The sequence below is a fragment of the Zalophus californianus genome, chromosome 1, assembly GCF_009762305.2.
Source record: "Zalophus californianus isolate mZalCal1 chromosome 1, mZalCal1.pri.v2, whole genome shotgun sequence".
Lineage (NCBI taxonomy): Eukaryota > Metazoa > Chordata > Mammalia > Carnivora > Otariidae > Zalophus > Zalophus californianus.
In genome coordinates, this window is record NC_045595.1 from 16,316,027 (window position 1) to 16,332,309 (window position 16,283).

The following is a 16,283-nucleotide window of genomic DNA, read 5'->3' on the forward strand; positions in this document are numbered from 1 at the left end:
TCCAGGGGGGAAATTGAGGCTCCCGCCCGCAGCTGCATAGCCAAGAAGAGGGGTGGAGCCTGGGTCTGCACCTGCACCTGCTCACGGTGGGCCAGCAACGGCCCCCTCACCCACACGGGAGATCAGAACAACCCAGAAAGCCAGTGTCTCCCCCCGCACCTGTTGGCCAGTGCTGCCCGGGCCCCTCTGTAGCAGGGAGGCGGAGGGCTGCTCAGAAGGCTGAACAGACTCTGGGGGCCCCGCTCAAGGCTCAGGTCTCCCCCTAGCTGGGGCAGGTAACGGACCCACCTTCTCACCTGATTGGTTGTCAGCGTGAGGTCCTTGAGGGGCCACAGGTGCCTGAAATGAAACAAGTGTGACACAGAACCTTTACCAGGAAGAGGGGGCAGGGTCTGAGGTCAGAGGGCAAATTCCCTGTACACCGTGTCCCCCAGCAGGGCTGAGCTTAGGAGATGGCCTCAGGGTCCACGATGGTCCACAGGGCAAGGGGAGGCTGGGAAGAGTCCTGGAGAAGGCAGTGCCCCAAAACTTGGATAGGGGTGAGGGGCAGCGCTGCAGGCCAAGGGACCCTGTGAGCAAAGTCCCGGGGGTTGGGCCAGAGAATGACAGCGGAAGAGACTGTTCTGGAGGCTTGGTGAGCTGGGGCAGGCTGGTGAACGGGGAAGGATGTGGGTGCCATGCAATGCGGCACAGGGCAGGGACCTGGGGAGACAATGGAGCAGGGAGGCCAGCATGGAGGAGGCAGCACAGAGGCAGCAGGAGGGGATGGGGAGGAGGGGACACTTGGGAAGCTGTTGGCACCCAGGTCTCTGGGCTGGTGACTAGTCAGTTGCAGGAGACATTCACAATGGAAGGGGAAACAGGGTTTCAGAGCGGGGGGCGGGAAGCATGATGGCTGTGTGGCAAGGGAGACCGGGTGTGGGGCGGAGAGAGCACCCATGCCCTCCATCGGGCAGGTGGTGACGTGGAGCATCAGTGGATCAGAAGGGGCACTGAGGAGAAAGGATGTTTTAGCAACTGAGGGTAAAAGGGACCTGCTCCCAGAACAGTCCTCAGTTTCCCCTTGAGGACTTCCCCTCCCCCACTCTCAGTCCAGTTGCTGGGAGCAGGACACCTCTCCCCAGCCCCAGTAGTAGATGCTGAGGTAGACTGGCCAATGTGGGCCACAGCCAACATCTAGGGGCAGGCTCACCACCCAAGCCAAGCCAGTGAGGGACTTCAGCCAGAGCTGTTAGAAAGGGGACACCAGCAACCTGGAGCACAGTGGGGGATGGAGCTGGTAGAGTATAAACTTTGAGTGGCTGGTACCGTGTTTGGCACCATAAATGGGAGCCAGAGATACATCAAGAGAGAAAGAGAAGAAGTTGCTTCCCTTACCACGCAGTTAAGTACCTAGATCCAACCAGGCCTGAAGCTAGCAACACCAGCATAATCCTAGAACTCTGTGCGTTCGTGAGCCAATGAACACCATCCCCTTTTCTACTAACGACCACTGAACTCCGTGTGTACCCTCTGTGCACACGGGCCCTGGCAAACACGGCAAGGAGGGAAGGCTTACTTCTGCACGTCCAGGAACTCGAGCAGCTTGGTGTCAGGGAAGAGGCTCAGGTTGGCAATGCCCTGGCTGTAGAGACTGTCCTCCGTCTCGTGAAGCAGGAGGTAGAGAGTGAAGAGCTCCGAGTAGAAGCTGGGCAGCATGAGGGGCAGCACCAGGCCATGCACCTGCAGGTCCCTGAGTGACAGCAGCCAGGACAGGTTGGGGGGCGAGCAGGGTAGGGGCCCAGGGGGAGGGATCCCTGCTTGGGCTGCCCCTCAAAGAGCCCATAGAGCTCCTTGTCCCACAGCAAAAAGCGTCCCTGCCTCCTCCATCCTCTAGAAAACGCTTCCAAAGCCTGTTCTCAGTCATTCACTCCCTCGGTTGAAATCCGTGGCCCCCTGATCCTCTTGTTAGACGCTGAGAACCACTATGGCCGCTGGGGCAGGACTGGATCCCCATGTGATTGAAAGCAAAACCAGGGCCCCAGACAGACAAGGGACTTGCGGCAAAGCACTCAGCCGCCATGACAGGCTGGTCCAGTGCTGCCTCCTCGTTTCCTGGGCTTCCTAGGACTCCAGGGGGAAAGTTCTACCTAACATCTAACCCTATCTCCCACGTCTCCTGCAATGTGGAGACAGGCCTCCCTGATCACGATCTCTGGGCCTGAAATCTGAAGGCAAACTGTAAGGTTTGGTCTTGGGGGACGGAAGGAGACAGATTTAAGGATGCACTTTAACTCCCGCTCTGTGTGGCCTCAGGCTCAGCCCCTGCCAGGTCCTGAGAGAGGCTCACCCTCTGCACACCTGAGAGAGGAGACCGGGATGGCACCTTTACAACGAAGATGCACCTTGTGGCGGCGCCCCTGCCCAGGTGACCCAAGGAAGAGGTCATGGGTCATTCTGATCTTCAAATGGTCAACAAACAAGGCTTGGTCAGTAGCATGAGCCCCCAACACTTCCCCGGAAGTACCCCTATCCCCCAAGGGAGGCTCCAGGAGTGAAGGTGGTCCTGAGCCTGGCTGCCTCCCGGGGGGGGACCCTGCAGACCCCACGGGAGCGGTCACCTTGTCTCCGTATCCTCGTCCTCTTCTGGAGCTTGGCCCTTGCGCTGTAAGGCCACCTGCAGCAGACCCCTGCAAACCGGTAAGACAGACTGCGTAGTTGCCACTTCCCCGAGAACCCAAGTCACCGAAGACCAGGGCGGCAGGCTCCACCCTCCAGAGCCATGGAGCGTGAGGAGCCCAGCCTCCCAGACCTCTGTAGTTAGGAAGCTGGGAGCACAGGACCTCAGCCCGAGAGTACTAGAACTGCAGCATCTGGGGCCCTCATTTGTAACGTTAGATGGGGTCTCGGCTCGGCCAGGACTGGAGATGGGGTCTGAATCCAGAGTCAGGCCCAGCCAGCGGAGGCTGAGAGCTCCCCTGGGGTCAGGGGTCAGCCCAGGGCCTGGTCAAGGCTTGGACTCTGGCTACAGGCAATCCTTGCTATAATCTCCTACCTTCGAACCCCTTTGCTCACCAGCGGGACATTGACTGACCCACTCTCTGGTTCTTTCTCAGCCTGGAGGCACCATTCCCACCCAGGGCGCTAGGCAGAGCACCTGACATCGGGAAAGGACAGAGCCCTACCTGCCTGCTGTCATAGACAGGGCTGCTGCGTGCTGCATGTGCCACCCCACTCACCTGTAGGCAGCCCAGAGTTCCCGGGCGTGCTGCTTCACCTCTTCCTGGGCCAGTGCCTGCAGGTGCTTGTTGGCCCCGATGCCTGCGTACGTGGCCTGGAAGGTCAGCATCAGGGTCCGGAGTAGCTTTCCCAGGGGGTGCAGCGAGTTGCTCAGAGCCTGGCAGGTGCAAAGGCAACAGAGAGGAGTTCGGGGCCAGGAGGTGGAGCACAGCACGCCCCAGCGAGGCTCCCAAGGCTGCTCCCATTTCACAGATGGGAGCACTGAGGCCCTCTGAGCAGAAGGGGTCAGCACCGGGGGCAGTGAGAAGGCCCCCCTCCGTGCACACTGCCTACCCTAGGGCCCTCACCTTCCTGAGGCACTCCCGCAGGGCCCTGGGCTCCCGGTGCAGCAGTAGCTCATCTAGGATGCCTTCCATTCTGTCCGCACAGGGCTCGGGCTGGGTCCTGGAGGACCAGGCACACGCGTCTCTCACCCACGCCTGGGCCCCGGCCCACCCCCTCCAGGAAGCCTTCCTCCCCAGCCCACTCGGAGCCCCACGAACCCCCGCCCTGGCCCTCTGGATGCCCCCACGGGTGCCCCCGTGCACACGCGCGCGCACACACACACACACACACACGTGTGTACGTGTCTGCACCTACCTCTCGCAGCACAGGTACTCCTGGGACTTGCGCAGCTCCCTCGAGTTCTGCACGTGGAAGCCCAGCAGGGCCTCCTGCTCGTCCCCAGGGCAGCCAGCACTAACGAAGTCCCGGAAGGGGCCATAGACACCCTGCCAGTGGCTCTCCACGGGGAAGATGCCCACACCTAGCTGCCTGCGATAGAGGCGGGGGGGGGGGGGGCGGGGGTGTAGTGGTGGGAGGTAGGGATGCGGCTGTGGTGGGCAGGGCCCAGTCCAGGCCCTTGGAGAGAAGGGGACGTCCCTCCTGGCCCCGAGTCAGGGCCCAGGAAGGGTGGCTGGACTGGGGGGCGCTGACCTCCAAGGCTCCAGAAGAAAGGAGAGGCAGAGAGAAGGAGAGAGAGAATCTATTCCACAGTGGAGAAGAAAGGGACACACAGAGCCCTGGAAAGGAGACAGAAAGATCTGGAGAGCTAGAGGCCAAGTCCAGACAGCAGGTTCCTGGCCTAAGAGAGAACAGGGCCCAGAGTCCAGGATCCTCCCACCGCACCTGGCTCCTTCCTGAGCTTGATCCAGTCGTGGCCAGCAGGCCTGGGGGTCTGGCCACGTGTGTGCCTAAGGGAGCCCCAACCTCCCACGCCACGTTCACAGATTTTCCTACACCTGCACCCCACCCAGGCTTGGCCACACCTCTGGGGTTTGCTGTCTACTCGCAGCTCCTGCTGTCAGGGAGAAGCATGCAAGCATGAAGGCTCTAGTAATCAACTCTACTCCCTTCCCCCAACTGAAATGCCGCCTGGGACCAGTAGAACTACCACCCGCACCTCAACAGACATGGTAAAAGTCACCACTTGAACTACAGTTTTCCAAGGAAGAACACCGTCCCCATGGGGAAGAAGTCAATCCCCTTCTCAAAGACCCCGTGATAGTGACAATGAGTCCACTTTGCAAGTTTCCTTCTTCACCCTGGCTGCCAGGGAACTCAGAGCCAGGTTCATGCTCGGTCATAACCATCATAGGACTTATTGGTCCCTTCCTTTCCTTTAAGTTCAACTCAGACTTTTATTCTCCATTTTATTCTTGTTTATTTGTGTTGTTTTTACAAACTGTCGTGCACCCTTCCCAGAAAAAAAAAGCAGGGTCTAAGCAAAGCCTCCGCATAATATTTTTCTCTGGTTTTTTGGTGTGTGAAGTTATGCCGTGGCCCTTGATCCTAAGAGTCCCTGACTTGAGGGCGTGTGACCTGAGCTCTCTGAACTCTCCAAAGAGCTAAGAGGAAATACAGAAAAGCTCCCCTGATGAGGCCTGCATCCCTGGGGTGGAAACCACACACACACACACACACACACACTCACCCACTCACTCCAGAATGCACAGGCCAGGCGGCCAGCCAGGCTCTCACCTCTTACGGGTGCTGCTTGGATCTGGTGGGAAGGCAGCTGTGTCCAGCACACCCTGGGTATGCAGTCCTTTCCCTGCCCCGCTGCCAAAAGAGCCCTCCAGGGTGAAGCCATTGGGGAAGGTGACCTTGCCCTGCAAACCAGGGAAGGGAAGCAGGGACGCCTGTCTGTCTGTCCAGCCGCCCTTCCCCCAATCAGGACAGGCCTCGTGCCTGTCCATCCTGGGTCACAGAGGCTAGGGACTAACAGGTTGCCTTCCCACCATCCATTCGAGGGGCTCATCATCCTCCCCACCTGCAGGAGCCCCCGACCCAGAGCTGTGCCAACGGCCCAGGGGCTCAACTCAGAGGTGGGAGACTGGGAGGGGAAGGGGAAGGGACTCTCAGGTCAGAGCAAGAGAACCACTGCTGAGGGAATTGGCAGGGGGAGGGGGGCGGTTAAGCCCAGAAGTAGGAAGGGGCCTAGGAAAGGCGTGAGGTATGCTAGCCCTGGGAGAGGCCCTCCCCTACCTTCCCCACCCACTGCCCACACCCTCAGTCCTGGGTCCAAGCCGGGAGGTTATAGGCTCCACCCGAGGCCTCGGCGGGAGTGGAGTGGGTCTCGGTGGGCCTCACCTTCCCCACAAGGGTCAGGTCCCTGGTGAAGGTGCCCTCATACAAGGAGTCGTCTTCAGAGAGGAGGATCCCGGGGCCCTAGGGAAGGAAGCCAGAGTAGAAGCAGGGGAAGGGCCAGGAGACTGGGGGGGGGGGGGAGGGGACGGCAGGAAGACAGGAGGTAGGCACCAACCCAGGGCAGAACAGTCCTGAGCCCTGTCACACCTCCCAGCACTGTGCCGAGGTGGGATGCCAGCCCTTGGCCTGCTGAGCACTGAGCACCAGCCCCATGTACCTCATCCCTGGGTTACCCTGAAGCACATCCTGGGACCTGGCTCCTTCTCTCCAGCAGCCTCTCTCAGGAAGCCTCCTGGGGGGCCCTTCCTTCCCCACCTATGGCTCAAGAGGTGCTGAGCTTGGAGCGCCTGGGTGGCTCAGGTGGTTAGGCGACTGCCTTCGGCTCAGGTCATGATCCTGGGGTCCTGGGATCGAGCCCCGCATCGGGCTCCCTGCTCCGCGGGAAGCCTGCTTCTCCCTCTCCCGCTCCCCCTGCTTGTGTTCCCTCTCTCGCTGTGTCTCCCTCTCTGTCAAATAAATAAAATCTTAAAAAAAAAAAAAAAAGAAGAAGTGCTGAGCTTCTCTTCAGCCATCCCCCCTTCCCTGTCACTGATCCTTGGTGACAGCAGAGCTGACCACGCCCCCTTGTTACACTGGCTGCCAGGAAGCTCAGGGCCCAATGGGATAGAATTTGTGTCCTACTTGAATTTATTCTGTGTCTGCTCTTTTCTTCCTCCTTCAGTCCTTTTCAGAACAAAGTGGAGCATAAGCCAATGTACAAGCCGTAATAACAATCATAGTCCCCAGGCCAGAGTCCTACTATGCGCCGAAGCATCTGGCTGGGTGTGGGTGAGGCAGGAGGCAGGTGCTGGTGTGCCTAGGCTCAGGGGACCTGGGGTGAGTCTCAGCCCTGCCACTCAATAGAATGTGACACCAGGCAGGTCCTCTGACCTCTCTGAGCCTCAGTATGTCATTCATACACTGGGGACAGTGACATGATCCGCAGGGTTACTGGGAGGATGCCCTGAGATCGTGCCAGGAGGCTGAGCCCAGAGCCAGGCCTCCAGTCAGGGGTCTATAAATGTCCATCGCAGAGGCTGCAGGCATCGTCGTTACCATGCACTTCGTTCTTGCTAATTTCCCTGAATGTTTACAGTCAGTAAGTAGTGAACCTGAGTTGCTGATGGGGAAACTGAGGGGGGGAGGGCCAAGGCCAGGGTCGGTGGCTGGCAGAACGGCATTCCTGCTGAGGTTCTGGCTCCCTCTACCACCTAGGAACCCAGCTTCCTGCCCCATCCACTTCCTGCCCAGCCTCTGCTCAGCATCGGGGCCCTGAGAGCAGGGCGGCGGGGGGAGGGGGGCCCTCCAGAATTCAGCCCCAGGACAGGGAGAGGGTAGCTCAGGACACACAGGGGTCACCCCACTCACCACCATCTTGTCCGCCTGGAAGGTCCCCTGGTAGCAGACACCGGCCTGGGTGACCATGACCCCTGGGCCATGGCGCTGGTCGGCCTGCCACATGCCAATATAGCGCTCGCCCCTGGAGAGGAGCCAGAGCGGGATCAGAATCATTCCCGGGCACTTCTGTGTGCTTTGCTGGCACGGTTGGGGTGGGTGGAGAGCAGGTAAGGGGCAATGATATCACCTGAACCCACTCAACTCACACGCGGGAGAGAGAGGTGAGGACCTCCAAGAGGAAGAGAGGGTGGAGGAGGGAGGGAGCCTGCCTGCAGAAGCGTATCCTGGCAGGCTTCCTGGGGGAGGTGGCAGGAAGGGCAGATGGAGTGCAAAGCCATGGAGGTAGGAGCCTACAACCGACACAACGGGTACAAGGGGGCACCCAGTGGTCTAGAAGGCTGGAGGGGTGCAGGGGCGGCACGGCAGGGGTGAAGTCTCGAATGCCAGGCTGAGAGCCCTGGGGGGGGGTCAGAAACTCCTCCCGGACAGAGCAAGGAGGGGCCAGAGTGGAGTGGGGAGGCTCCTCGGTCAGGGGGCTCAGGGCCCCCTCATTCTGAACCTCAGCCTCAACCAAGCCTGCAGACAGGAAGTGAGGGGCTTCGGGGGGACTCTGGGAGGACAGATGGACTGGACCCACTGACGACGGGCCCCGCGCCCTGAGGCACCCTGGTCTGTGATGGGGCTCGAGCCCTGAGCCTGCGCTCACCTGGCACCGTCCTCCTCGACACCGTATCCGCTCCGCTGGCCCCTCTCCCAGTGGCCCGTGTACTTGCAGGGCTGCAGGGCCCGTGGGGCGCTCGCGAGGACCCCAAATCCGTGCCGCAGGCCCGCCCGGAAGTAGCCCTTGTACACCTCATCAGTGCCGTACCTGCAGAGGGCCACCGACAGCTGGCCCGGCCCCCCCGAGGTGAAGCCCGGGGGACGTGGCCACCCCACACGCCCGCCCTGCCACCGGGCCGCCGGGCACTTACTCACAGATGCCGTAGCCACACATGCTGCCTTCCCGCCAGTGGCACTTGTAACAGTCAAATCTGTCCTCGGGGCCCTGAGGCACCAGGCGGATGCCGAAGCTGCCGGTGTGCGTGTGGGGGAGGACAGTCAGCACCCGGGCCATCGCCTTGACCCAAGACACCCCACGACACCCCTCCATGCCACCCCGGTGTCCCTGCCTCTGAGGGGCCCTCTCAGACAATGGGGACAATCTCCCAGGTGCTCAGGCGTCTTCTCTTCCCAAGGGCCACTCTCAGGACGCCATCCCCGCCCTGCCCCTCATGCACCGTGGGAGCACCTTGGGGCCCTGACCACTCCGTCCACGGCCCGCCCCCTCCTCTGGGCTTTCCGTTTTGTGCACTAAGGGGAGCTGGACCAAATGGCCTCAAGTTCCTGCTTAAGGTTTGGGAACCGAGGATGGGGCCAGGCTGGTGACGGTGGCAGGGGCGAAAGCCACTCGCCTGCCCACCACCCGCTCCCACAGCAGCCCCAGCCTTACCCGTGCTCCAGGCCCTGGCAAAAGTTCCCCACGTGATTCCGGCCATCGGGCCACTTCAGGGTGCCCCTGGAAGACAGTCAAGATCCACGGTCCACATATCAGGCCCGCCAGACCCATCCTTCAACACACACAGGCCCCCCCCGGCTGACCTCCACGGTGGACTCTCTCAGAGGCCTACTTTCCCCTTGGACTGGACTCGCTGCCCCCAGCCAGCCCTCTTCTCTGACCCACAGGGGCTCTCAGCCCTTCTCGATGGACTCCAGGCACAACCGCCCCAGCAGCCTCCAGCACACTCCCCACACTCCACGGGGAGAGCTCTGGAAACATCCAGGTTCCCTTTTTCCCTTGACACACAGGAAGCTCCGAGCTAAACTTCAAGCTTAAGTCAAGTGCTAGTCAGTGGTTTCTAGCATCCTTCTCCCCTCTTCGGACGCGGCATCGTTTTTTTCTGGGGTTTTCTTGTTCATTTTTTCCTCAAGCCCTTTCTGGAAGTAGCCAAGGTCTCGGAAACTAACGTGCTTGTGAGCATCACCTCGGCAAGGCCCTTCTGCTTTCTGGGCCTTGGCCTTCCCAGCTGTATAGCATGGGGTGGGGTGGGGGGAGGAGTCACATGTTCTTCCAAAGCCCCCCTGCTTGCGGGGTCACGCAGACCCAGAACCTGCCCTGAGGCCTTGGGCAAGTCATGCCAGTCTCTGGCCTCAATTTCTGCACCTACAGAATGGGCGAGAACACGCCCCCAGAGTGTTCTTGTAAAGACTGGCGGAGATAGGAGGTCTGCGAACCATTTCCACTACCAGCTAGTGCTGCGTGGACATGAGAATTATCCTTCTGTCCTCCCAAGAACAGCAACTGCAGACCTGAAGTCTCTCCCACGTGCTCTGGGCTCATGACCATCATCAAGGCTCTACACGGCACAGACCTACAATGGGCCAGGTCCTGTCCGACGGGGCTTAAGACAGACTGGGAGACAGAGTTGACCGACTGATGCGGGAAGGAACGGCCTTTGGTTGGTGCCCGGAGGTGATTAGGTCCTGTCTGCCCCTCAGATCCCCAGGAGGAGCCCCGCCTTGCTGGGCCCGGAACCCCAGTCACTCGCCTGCCATGGGGCCTGCCCCGACACCACTCGCCCTCGTAGGTGGCCTGGCAGAGCCGGCCCTCGGCGCGGAAGGTGTATGCCACGCAGCGGCAGGTGGGGGGCTCAGAAGGCTCCAGGTCCGCCCCCAGCACAGGGAAGTCCTTCTTCCCACGCAGGGCCTGGCACACAGCCTGAGTCACTTTCCACTGCCAGACCATCTGGTGCGGACAGAGGAGACACAGGAGAGGTCACTGCTATACCAGTGGCCCCTCTGGGAAGCCTTGTGGGGTAGCTCCAGACAGTCCCTCCACCGCCCCAGCCCTGTTCTGGCACTTGGCAGAGCCTCCAACTGCCCCATGCTGCTCCCTAGGGCCCTGCATCCAGAGGGGCCACCTGCATCCTGAGATCCCTGTGCAGGTTCAGGGCCTGCCCAGAGGGGCCAGACAGAACCACCGGGACCCACACAGGCCCCGACCCTGGTTTCATAGGGAAAAACGCCCTGTGCTCTGTGGCATTCTGATGCCTCACCCCAGGCTGGCCACTGCGCCTCGCTCTCTGACCGTGACCCCAGAGGCCTGGCCACTCCCATGGAGCCTCCAGGGTGGTATACCTGTGCCCTCCCCCGGCCCTCCTCTCACCCCAACACCCAATTCCCAGCTCGCCCACACTCACCCGGTCCTGGGGGGCCTTGGAGCAAAAGGAGAGCTCTTCCTCAGGTGTGAGGAGGTGAAACGTGCACCTAGACAGAGGGAGGTGACGAGTAGGCCCCAGCTCTGTCCAGGAGGGTTTTCGGGAGGCCCCACCCAGCCCTGGGGGGCGGGCAATTTCATGAGGGCAGAGGGAGAGAAGGCCCGGGGTGCCTTTGGAGGGGGCTGCTCACCTGTCCTGCCCAGGATCCACCCACACCAGCTTCAGATCAAAGGTGTGGACACTGTGACCCTGGAAGAAGATGGGGCACCGGGGTCACCTAGGGCCCAGCCCAGACGCTCCCCTACTGCTCTGGCCCAGGCTTGCTCCAGGCACCAACCTGCTGCCACACCACTGGGTGTCCCCTGGCCGCTCAGCCCAACATGCCCAGCACTGAGCCTGCTCCCCGTCTCCAGGACGGCCCATCTTTCCCCCTTCCCATCTGAGGGCTGGCCGGGAACCCGGGAGCAGCCTCCCCCGCCCCCCACATCCTGCTCCATCATGGCTGCAGCCGAACACCATCGGCCCCCGCTGGAAACCTTAGGCTCCTACCGCCTGGGGGATGGAAACCTCGCTGCTGAGCCGGACCCCTGAGGCCACGCAGACCACTCCCGGCTCACAGGTCCCCACTCCTGGTGCCCGCCACACCAAGGCGCCACGGCCCTGCCACACTCACACCTTCTCAAGCCTGCCCCCAACCCCCCTCAATCTGACCCCTTGCTCACGCTGCTCCTTCTACCTGGAAGGCCGTCCCTGCTCTGAGAGCTGATGAATGCCCCTTCCTCTAGAAGATTTTGTGGAGCGACCTCCTGCCTGGCCTGGGCAGGCCAGTCACTGCCTCGCTGCCCCAGGAGGAGGAGGGGGTGCCAGGCCCAGGCCCGAAGGGCAGGAGGAGGGTGGCAGATACAGGCAAGGACAAGGGTGGGCCTGGCACAGGACATGCAAAGGCCCAGAGGCAGGAAAGGGTGCAGCGCATTTAAGCGACAGCATCTCATCAGTGTACCTGGTGTGCAGAACGTGAAGTCGGGAGTGGAGGGGAACTCAAACTGAATCAGAACCCCAAAGCCAGGTTTCAGGAGACACGGGGGTTTGGGCAAGTAGCCTCCCTGCCAGGCCTCAGCCTCCCTGTCTGCAGGGGAGTCCCAGACTGACATTCTGAGTGGACAGAGAGGACAGTGCTGCAGCTACCACAGGGGCAGTCTGGGTCCGGGGGGACCGAGGCACAGTCGGGGTTACGGACCAGGGAACAATCCCAAACCCCCGGCCTGGCTCCCCGCTAACTTCGCTGATGTCCAGAGCCCAGGTACTGCTTCCAAGTGGTGCTCCTCCCTAGAAGCCTCGTGTGTACCCTGTCCCTCCGGCCCTCCTCAGCCGCCCACGGCCACCCAGGACCTCCCATCTGCGGCTCCTCTCCTATGTGAGGAAGACAACTGAAGAGTTGCCCGGCATCCGCAGAAGGACAAACTCACTCCCAAGCATCCCATTTTCCAGATGAAGAAACCGAGGTATGTTTAGCAGGGATGCCGGCTGGCCGGGGCTGGGGCTGGGACGCACCTGGAGCGGCCTTGCCCCACCGTGCACTCCTCCTGCAGGGATGAGTCCACCTGCTGCCGCCACCCTGGCGCTGCCTGCCTCTCAAGCCCTGTCCCCTCCCCACAAGCCCTGAGTTCTTGCTCCCAGCTGTCCCCCTCCCACTGCCTTCTCAGCCAGACCCCAGGCCCCCACTGCAGCCCCACGACCTCTGGTCAGCCCCACCCCGACCTGCAGCAGGACAAGGGCATCGTCAAAGAGCAGCACGCGCTCCGCCCGCAGTGGGGTGACCGTCACAGGCACATCCTGGCTGTCCTGCAGGAGTCGGCGCTCAGGGGTGCAGAGCCCATCCTGGGGAGCAGAGCAGGGAGGCATGGGCTCAGGCACCCCCGGCCTGGTGGCTGTACCCGCGCCTCTGCCGGGAGCACCAGCTCCGCCCCCCCCCCCCCCCCCCCCCCAGTCTGAGCGTCTCCTGGAGGCCCCCAGCTCAGCGATGGACACTGGGGTCCAAGGTCTGGAGGGGCAGCTCAACTTGTCTTGAAGCTTTGCTTTGATGCCCACCGGCCCCCTGCCCAGAGCCCCCGACAACACTCACTGGGGCTCTGCAGTCCCCACCTCTCGCTGGCGAGTCTTGTCCCCTTGCCTGTTCACCTGATTATCTACACTGCGCCCCAGGCCTGTCACACCCTCCCAGGGCACAGGGGGCTTTCTCCCCCAGCGAGGCAGTGATGTGAGGATGTGATCGTTTGGTGGCATCCCAGGACAGAGGGTCAATTCTGACCGCTCTTCCCCAGAGCCAGTTCACGGCATGGCCGGGAAGGTGCTCCACGAGTGTCTGAGGGGGGCTGGGCAGACGGCCCTCCCAGCCACCTGCTTCGGCCACTGCTCCCACTTCCAGACGGGGAAGCGGACGCACGGAGAGTCCGGCAGGCCCCTTCCCTCCCCGCCCGGCAGGCCTCCAACTCACTCTCAGCCGGCTGCTCAGGGAGTGCCAGAGAGCCTGCGTGGCCAGGGCCTGGTCCAGTGCCTGCCTCAGGAAGGACTGCAGGTTCACAAAGAGGGTGGCTGCGTGCACCACCAGCTCCCGAGTGCGGTGAGGCTGTGGGGACACAGGGCAGCTGGTGGGGGGGGGGGGCGGAGAGCTTGTCAGAACCTCCCCCCCAACCTGTGATGCTTGCCCCAGCCCTGGCCGGGCCCGAGCTGCTCCGAAGGTCTGGATCGAAACTGAAGTTTGTCCCTTTCTCCCTGCCGGCCCTTCCTTCAGCCAAAGGCCAGGGGGAGGGTGCTTCCAGAGGGCCGCTGGGCCTGGGCCACGTGTCCTCACACCCAGTAACACGACTCTTCATCTGCTCCTGGGTCTCCGCCGGCCCCACTAAGGCACAGCCACGTACCTCAGACAGGCCAGGGCAAGGACAGGCCCTGTCGACCCCCCCCCCCCCCACAGAACACGGCCCTGTCCCCAAAGTGCGACCAGGTCCTTCTCAAACCGGGGTCCCTGAGTAAGCGGAGTCCCCGGAGCCGGGGCCCTATTTCTCTCCTCCTTCGGCTTCCCTGCAAGCCACAGGCCCAGTGAGTGGCCGCCGGCCCCCCGACGTCCCTGCTACTTACCTCCGCAGCAGTGTCCCCGAAGCTCAGCAGGAGGAGCACATACTGCTGCACGTGATGGGCCAGTGGCTGGTGGAGGGCCTGGGCCAGCACCGTGCCCACTGAGGCCTCGGGGCTCACGCCGGGCAGGAGCTGCCACAGGGCCTTCCGCTGGCCCCGCCAGAACTCCCTGGGCGGAGGGAGGGCCACACACCGCCTTCACTCCCCTCCTCCATTCCCGAACCCACCGCCATCCACCCCACCCTCCACGCCCCAGCTAAGCCCCCAGATCCCAGGAGCAGTCCCAGACCCCAAACTGCTCTCCTAGCAGAGAAATACAGCCACCCTATTGGAGAGTCAATGGCAATAACCACCCACCCTGAACAGGACGGCCCCCCCTTCCCCTTCCCGGGGTCAAGCTTGGCCAGTGGATATCTGGTTTGTGCTCACGGCCCCCACAGCCTTCCCTCCCTCTCTTCCGGTGCGGAGCAGTGTGGAATTGTTAGACCCAGGAGCGCTCAGGATGAGTCATGGGCTGTGACACTCTGCTCTGGGGCTGGGACTTCCGTGACCTTCCCGCCGGGGCACCCCCCGCCTGCGCAGAGGGCCCCTGCAGCATCCTGGGCTCACCTCCTCTTCTTTGCTGCCTTCTGAAAGGCCTGCACCACCACACAGCTACTGTAGGACTCGATGTACCTGCAGACAGCACCGAAGACAGCATGCAGGCCCAGCTCACGGCTTCACACCCAGACCCCTGCGCTGCCGGGGTCCCCGAATCCCGCTCGCTGAGTGGCTGCAGCCCCGCCCCAACCAGACAATTCCAACTCAGTCTTTCTCCCCTGGGAGGCCCCAACGCTCAGGTCTGGGGTGTCTGAGCCGGTGCCGGGCTGAGGCCCAAGCGCCTGAGGCCGACCCCAGGTGAGCCCCACCGCAGCCTAAACCCAAACCTTGGCCTAAGCCTGACCCAGGTGAGCCCTGGTGCCCAGCGGCGAGCACGCTGATGCCCAGGCCTAGCCCCAGCCTTCCTCGTTGTCTTACTCCACGTGGGCCTGCAGGACGCGCTCCGCGTGCTGCAGCAACATCAGGGACTCCAGACCCACGGTGTCCTGGTGGCACAGCCTCTCCCGCAGCGAGTGCAAGCTCTCCTCCGTCACCTCCCAGAGCCGCTGGGAGCTCCAGTGCAGCCGCTGCAAGAGCCGGAGGCACTCTCTGCCCTGGGGGTCCGAGGGCTCCGGGGCTGGGGCGGGGGGCATAACCGCAATGTGAGGGGGGGCGGCGCCCCACAGCCCAGGAGCTGCAGCCGGGGTCCTGCCTCTTCGGGGCCCCTGGGACAGGCCAGGAAGCCGACGTGGCCCCTTGAGCTCAGCAGGGACGGGCAGGCTGGAGCGCGGGGCAGCACCCTTGAGGAGTCAGTGGAGCACATATCCACCCCCCCCACGAAACAGGGTCAGCACTCATGACCCAGGGCCACCAAGTACACTAGCTGCCCTGAGTGTCTGGGCTTTCTCAGGTCTGGGATATGGGGTCCGTAGGATCCCGTGGTGCCCTGGCACCCACAGATGCTCAGACAGAGCCCCCAAGTGGAAGGCACCTGACCAAGGTCACTTCACAAGTGGCCAGGGTGAGAGCAGGATGCGAATCCAGGCAGAGAATCAGGCCCACACCCTGGAAGAGGTGGGATTTTGACTCTGTGCACAGCTGGGTCTAGACTAGAGGTTCACGGCCCGACCCCTGGGGCGCCTCGGAGAAGGGAGCAGCCAGCGGCTGGAGCCAGAGCCCCAGTCTCATCGGAAGATGTCGATACCAAGTGTCCCCACTCCTGTTTGAGACGCAGAAAGCTGTGCCTCAGGAGGTCTAACAAGGTAGGACTCGGATCCCCAGGATGCTTCCTGTGTCCCCCACCCTTGCCACCGCCAAGCCGAGACTCACTGGTTTCGAGCAGGGGCAGGAGGACAAGGCTGTTGACGCGGGCGAGGGTAGCCGAGAAGACCTCCTCCAGCCGCAGCAGGGCCTCCTCCTCCGGGCTGCACATGGCCAGAGCACCGCCCTCAGGAGCTGTGAACGGGGCACAGGCCGGAGTAGGGCACCAGCGAGGGCTGGGTCAGGGCCATGCCTTCCGTCCGAGTGCCCGAGACTGCCCACAACAGGTGTGAGCAATCAGCCCGAGCAGCCTCAAAGGGGAATTTCTGGACTAGCCGCTGACGCCTGCCCTGCTCTGCCCCTGGGCCCAGCTGAGGGGACCTGACCGAGTGGGAGAGAGACCTCAGAACTGCCCAGGGAAGCATCCCTTTTTAGCCAAAAAGGCAGATGCTCTTCGAGCCCAGTTCTGGCCTGGGCTCATTCCCCTGCTCACACATCCACCATGGCTCCCAAGGGCTCAGAGTAATATCTGATGGTGCTCTGACCTCACTCCCTCTCCACCGAGTCTCTGGAAATGAGGACATACTGTCAGAGAAACCCAGCCTTTTTCTCAAGGCCATGGCTCAGGACCCCCCGTCATCCAAAGGGCTGTGTAAGCAAGGAGAGGTCTGGGGGAATAGGGAGGTGCTCTCCTGCTGGAGCCATCATGGATAG

General features: G+C 62.3%; 1 protein-coding gene across 5 annotated transcripts in view; it reads right to left on the reverse strand.

Annotated features, from left to right (window-relative positions):
• ALS2CL (ALS2 C-terminal like) overlaps positions 1-16,283 on the reverse strand; it is a 30,033-nt gene that overhangs the window by 10,374 nt on the left and 3,376 nt on the right. For 3 of the 5 annotated variants that reach the window (XR_003518295.2, XR_003518296.2, XM_027585494.1), the window contains exons 2-22: positions 15,639-15,764; positions 14,748-14,946; positions 14,340-14,405; positions 13,734-13,899; positions 13,093-13,224; positions 12,357-12,476; positions 10,789-10,847; positions 10,581-10,647; positions 9,930-10,126; positions 8,834-8,899; positions 8,316-8,414; positions 8,051-8,212; positions 7,315-7,426; positions 5,851-5,928; positions 5,239-5,369; positions 3,859-4,032; positions 3,567-3,663; positions 3,219-3,376; positions 2,601-2,669; positions 1,559-1,732; positions 297-339 (exon numbers count right to left, since the gene is read on the reverse strand). Coding sequence is in view for 2 of the 5 variants with exons in the window: in XM_027585494.1 (XP_027441295.1) it covers positions 297-339; positions 1,559-1,732; positions 2,601-2,669; positions 3,219-3,376; positions 3,567-3,663; positions 3,859-4,032; positions 5,239-5,369; positions 5,851-5,928; positions 7,315-7,426; positions 8,051-8,212; positions 8,316-8,414; positions 8,834-8,899; positions 9,930-10,126; positions 10,581-10,647; positions 10,789-10,847; positions 12,357-12,476; positions 13,093-13,224; positions 13,734-13,899; positions 14,340-14,405; positions 14,748-14,946; positions 15,639-15,741 (2,472 nt within the window). In the remaining 3 variants the exon portion in view is untranslated. Of the gene's footprint in view, positions 1-288; positions 340-1,558; positions 1,733-2,600; positions 2,670-3,218; positions 3,377-3,566; positions 3,664-3,858; positions 4,033-5,238; positions 5,370-5,850; positions 5,929-7,314; positions 7,427-8,050; positions 8,213-8,315; positions 8,415-8,833; positions 8,900-9,929; positions 10,127-10,580; positions 10,648-10,788; positions 10,848-12,356; positions 12,477-13,092; positions 13,225-13,733; positions 13,900-14,339; positions 14,406-14,747; positions 14,947-15,638; positions 15,765-16,283 lie in introns of all 5 variants that reach the window. The other 2 variants (XR_003518298.1, XM_027585495.1) reach the window with 2 other exon arrangements.